Raw genomic sequence first — 5,661 nt, forward strand, 5'->3', positions numbered from 1 at the left:
TGTGTGTGTGTGTGTGTGTGTGTGTGTGTGTGTGTGTGAAAGCAAACCCCATCAGGAGAAGCACTGGGACGCCTTTCTTCCCCGTGGCCCCCCCTGTTGTCAGTGCTCAGGATCTTGCTCCTGTCCAATGCAGAGGTCGGATGTGAATGTTAAGCAGTCCCTTCACCCAACAGAGAAACTGGCCACTTCAAACAGATGGAAGGTCCTCACACAGCAAAAGTGTGGTGTTTGCCCCTGACTCTGTCCCAAAGGGGAGAAGGGGACATGGGGCCTGATAAGTATGGTGCTTCTACTCAAGTCCCTTCTGAAAACTGGTTTCCCATGTAAACAGACTAAAACAAACCCAACACCTAAATTTACATTCTGATTGTTTTGTGTGTATGCTTGTATGTATGTGTGCTTTTTCATAAGTAGGGTTTTCCATTAATACGGCTAGAATGCTCCGTAGAGGCCAGGATGGTGAGACTTTGTAGAGGCCAGGATGGTGAGACTTTGTCTCGTGTACTTTGAAAAAGTTGTCAGGAGAGGAGAGGGACGCCATGCTTGGAAAAACAGAGGGGTGGCAAGAAAGAAGAAGGCCCTGAGTGAGGTGGATTGACACAGTGGCTGTAGCAATAGGACCAGGCACAGGAATAGTTGTGATGACGGTGCAGGACTGGGCAGTGTTTTGTTTCATTGTGCATGGCGGCATCACTGTGGGTTGGAACCAATTTGATGGTACCTAACAACAATAACAACATATGTAATTCTGAAACTTGTCTTTATTTAACATTGTATCGCATACATTCCCCATACAATTAAAAATTCTTATTAATCATTACTTTAATGGCTTTCTTTCTCTATAAGCTCATAGTTTTAAGAGGTAGGTCCTTGTCTCCTTTCAGCCTCTGTGGGCCTGTGTGTTTTAGCATTAATCTTCCTCTGGGTCTAGGAGGTTCTCAGCACAAAGACCCTGGGTCCTAAGGATATGCATTGCTCCTGTCTCTTCTTATTTTTTTTTAATAAATCATTTTGGGGGGGCTCTTACGGCTCTTATAACAATCCATACATCAATTGTATCAAGGACATTTGTACATATGTTGTCATCATCATTTTCAAAACTTTTTCTTTCTACTTGTCATGGCTTTTGTTTCTGGGTGGTCTTAAGTCCCTCCTCTATTTCTCTCTCTCGCCTTCTTTTCAGGCCACTCTCAGGAAAACTCCTTGTAGATCAATCAGATCAAGGATGTGACTAAAATATGAATGTTGCACTCCACCCTAATCCCCTTACAACTGCCTGGATGATCACATCAGATGGCATCATGAGGGTGATTACATCATTACATGACCACCAGACCAATGAGAATCATGGCCCAGTCAAGTTGATACATATTTTGCAGGAACACTAGTCCATCTAAGCCTTATGCATAACAGAACTTTCCAGCTGGGCCATTTCCACGATTTCTCATGTGTTTCAGCCAATTGATGAGAATTGTATCAATCCACCTCATTGAAAGTGTCCCTCATTTTTGCTGATTTTACCCCTAAAGGTACTCTCGGGTGAGTGTTGGGCTACTAACTGCAAGGTTGGCAATTCAAACCCACCAGCCTCTCTGCAGGAGAATGATGAGGCTATTGGCTCCCCTAAGGATTTATAACTCATGCAGAGTTAATGCCTAGGCAGAGTTGCTGTGCATCAGAATCAGCCCAAAGGCAGTGGTTTTTGTTGTTGTTGTGTTTTTTTAGACCCAATGTAATATCCTTTTCTAGAGATGTGTCTTTCCTGATGATGTGGGTAGAGTAAGCAAGATCAAGACTAGCCACCCTCACTGCTTAGGATCGTTCCAGCTTCACTTTTTCTGAGACGAATGTGCTCCTTCTTCTTAGTCCCGGGGCAGTGAGCATTCTTCACAGCAGCAGACTCATCCTGCGTCCCTTCTGCAGGCTTCCCCTAGCTTGTCCAGTCTGCACATGCGCATGAGGGATTGAAAAGACCTAGCTTAGGCCAGAGGCGCCTCGCTTACCCACGGGACAGCTGGCCTTTTCAGAACAGTAAGGGATTGTTCATCAGCGTATTCCCCGGATGTGATGCATCGCTTGATCCCTTGGCTGCGGCTTCCATGGCCATTGATCGTTGATCCAAGTGGAATGAAATAATTGACAACTTTAATTTTGCGCTCATGATGTTAACCGTGTCGATGAGTTTCTCCACTGCCTGGACCCGCCACCCTCCTTGAGCTTCTGTATCACGTGTTCTGTAACTTTCCTTCCATCAGAACCTTCCCCACCTGCTCCTTAGAAGCCTCTGAGCGGACATTGAGGGTTGATGAGTGCACCGGGTTGGGAAATTAGCTGCTCAGGACCCCTGAGTTTGCACTGAGGGAGAGAAAACGGGCGGAGACTGAAGCCCAAGTCTTTCCTGTGTGCCCTCTGGGCAAGAGAGGAAAACAAGGTTTCACTGGGAAAACACACACACGTTCTGGTGAGCAGCAAAGACCAGTGGGGAGTAGACACTCAGTTGAATGCCCTTCCTTCACTACTTTGTTTAAAATAACTACCTCACGTCCACCCCCAAAGTGTGGCATTGGGGCAAACTGGAAAGCAATGGACTGAAACTGCTGATCACTTTGCGGGGTGCAAATGCTGCCCAATTACTGGTGTGAGCTGTTCTCCCTATGGAGACAGTGACTGCTGCATTCGAGTTCATAACCACATAAAGGGGGTGGGCGGAGAGTGGTCCATGCACCCCTAAAACTGAAGGCAAAGATCTTGCGCTTGTGTGCAACCATGCATCCTCCTGGGTAGAAAGCTCCCCTCTTTTGTCAAGTTCGCAAAGGTGCCCTGGACCCCAGAGGGATTCTGAGCCTGGGATGTTGGCCATTGGTGGAAGGGGTGACGGGGCATTATCTCCAAAGGCTCACTGCCCAGAGTCACAGCCATGGGGATGCTGGCTGGGTCCCAGGGGTAGCTGGGCGTCCCCTCTCCCCTGACCCCTGATAGGCTTCATGCCGCCTTGTCTTGCAGTGCTGGTGAAGGGACAGGTCACCACCAAGTACTACCGGCTGCTGTCCAAGTTGGGTGGCTGGGTGTGGGTGCAGAGCTACGCCACCGTCGTGCACAACAGCCGCTCCTCCCGGCCCCACTGCATCGTGAGTGTCAATTATGTCCTCACGTAAGTCCGACGTATTTGTTCCTCTCCTTGCTCTCGTCTTCACCCCTGGCCCTCACTAGATTGTTGCCATGAGCACCATCACCCTCTCTCTTTCTAAAGCTTTTCCTCTGTCTCATGTTTCTATTTTATTTTAACGCGGTCTTCTGCGAGGCCCCAAGGAAAGGGTTTCTAGATTCAGCACTGGGGACAAAGCGCGAGGTACTGCCAGGAACCCTGGGAGAGAGCGGGGCCCTGGGCACGTCATAGACTCTAAGCAGAAAGCCCAGTGAGGTGGGGGTGGACAGGAGGTGCCCACCCCCCTTATGAATGGGAAACAAAGGGGGTTCCCATCCCAGACTAGGAAGATGCACCCATGGTAACTGTGCCCACAATGCTTTAGAAAGAGGTACATGCCATTTGGGGCAAGAGGGATATGCCGGGGTCTCCGCTCTGCATCATCCTTTGCACAAGATGATGCATATTTGCCCTTGAACAGTCCAGAAGGTCAGATTCAGTCGCGAATGCTTTTAAGACCATTCGAACCAACGGGGGATACATAAGTCTACCCTGGCCCACATACAGACTCTGTGCCTCCCGCCCGGGCTAGACTATAGCAACTTTCCTGCACACAGCTCTGGCACTGAGCTTGAGATAGTCACCCCTCCCCCAGCCCCAGCCTGGGAAGGACCATGTTTGTGCTCTAAACACTGACAGGATTTAGGCTCAGGGTTCTTCCACAGAAAGACTAGGGCAGACATGGGCACTGGATGTGGAAAGGGACCTGCCTGGAAGCCAGGCTCCTGGGCCTGCAAAGCTTCCTTTACTCATACCGCTGGAGTAGAGACAGGCTGGACCGCAGGTGCTCACAGTGGAGGAGGGGGTCTCTTGACCTTCTGAGTGGCCCAGAAGGAGACCTGCTGGTGCAGTGGGCCCAGCATTGGGCTGCAAATCATCAGGTCAGCAATTCAAACCCAGCAGCTGCACTGTGGGAGAAAGATGAGGCTGTCTGCTGCTCCCATAAGATCTACAATCTCAGCGGCTGTGTACTGGTTGCCCTGAGTGAGGATTGGTTTGATGGCAGTGGCTTTGGTTTGGGGTGGAGTGGTCCCTTGTGTCCCAGGACGTGTCTGGAGGGATCGGGGCTGCAGAGAGCTGCAGTGATTCCCCTCTATTGCTGCCAAGCAGTGCCACCTGCACTCTGCACTCCCTCAGGCTGCCAAGCCCAGAGCTGTGAGGAGACTCGTGTCACGAGGGTTTTCTCAAACCCCATCCACACCCAAGTGGGTCAGCCTCAGTGAATGGATCCACCAGGCCTATGAGGATGAGCCTGCTCGGTGGGTGGTGCCAGGGACGCCACTCTGCTTTCACAGCCAGCTGGACTTGACCTTGCTGTTCCCCCTTCCTTCCTTCCCAGGGATATTGAATACAAGGAACTCCAGTTGTCCCTGGACCAGGTCTCCACATCCAAGTCCCAGGATTCCTGGAGGATCACCTTGTCTACCTCACAAGAACCTCGGAAAGTAGCTAAGCCCAAAAATACGAAGATGAAGACAAAGCTGAGAACAAACCCTTACCCTCCCCAGGTAGCATGCGCATCCTGCAGGGTGGGGTGCGTGTGGTGGCTATTCCAGGGGGCTAGGGATCAGCCTGAACTGTTACGGCGTGGTGGCCTTTTAATTGCATAGCTGACTCTCCCTAGCTGCATGGTTTACTGCGGGCTTGGAGCACGGTCCCCAGAGAAACACAGACCAGGGAAGGCAGTGGACGACTGACATGCAGCTGGAATAGCTGCAGTGGGAACATCAAGGAGCAGAGGGCACTGCTGGTTCACTGGCAGAATTTTCCCCTTCCACACAGGAAACCCAGGTTCCACACTCGTCAGTGCACCTTATCCCAGCCACGTGTGTGCGTAGAGGCTTGTGTGTTCCTATGAAAAGGAACTGATTTTGGTAAAGCTTCCAGACTGTGACAGACTAGGAAGAAAGGCTTGGTGACGCACTTCCAAAATTCACAGTGGAAAGCTTACAGGTCACAATGATCTGATCTGGAGGTGACGGTGGAACTAGCACAGGACCGGGCAGCCTTTCAGTCCACTGGGCACTCGGTCCCTGGGAGCGAGGACCAATCCCAAAGCAGCTAACATTACACAGCCCGACCTAGGAAAAAGAGCTAGCTAAACAGGAATTGCATGGCCGCCTATTGGAACGGGTGGTCATTGGGATCAGTACACCTGGGCTTACAACGCATTTTAAAATGAAGAACTCCCTGCTGTAATTTTCATGGTTGCTTTGTTTTGCAGGGGGATGGGGAGGGAGAATAGCAAATGTAAGAGCCCCCGAGTGCCCTAAACTCTTGATGAGCAGCAGAAAGGCTGGTGGCTTAAACCCACCCAGAGGTACCTCTGAAGACAGGTCGCAGCCTTGACACACACCCCCACACACACACACACAACCACCAGCACCCTAACAATAGGACATTAAGTTCCTGAGGAAAAATTAAAGTGGAATTATTATATTGTGTTAACTTTTCAA

The 5,661-nt window shown here is 50.4% G+C and overlaps 1 protein-coding gene across 1 annotated transcript in view; it reads left to right on the top strand.

The window, feature by feature from the left end:
- Positions 1–5,661, top strand: part of SIM2 (SIM bHLH transcription factor 2) — a 56,380-nt gene that overhangs the window by 45,821 nt on the left and 4,898 nt on the right. The window contains exons 8-9 of the mRNA XM_045284532.1: positions 3,004–3,151; positions 4,545–4,713. Coding sequence (XP_045140467.1) covers positions 3,004–3,151; positions 4,545–4,713 — 317 coding nt within the window. The remainder of the gene's footprint in view (positions 1–3,003; positions 3,152–4,544; positions 4,714–5,661) is intronic.

The sequence above is a fragment of the Echinops telfairi genome, unplaced genomic scaffold (genome assembly GCF_000313985.2).
Source record: "Echinops telfairi isolate 266 unplaced genomic scaffold, ASM31398v2 ScPeMD7_7469;HRSCAF=8507_0, whole genome shotgun sequence".
In the NCBI taxonomy this organism is placed as follows: Eukaryota; Metazoa; Chordata; class Mammalia; order Afrosoricida; family Tenrecidae; genus Echinops; species Echinops telfairi.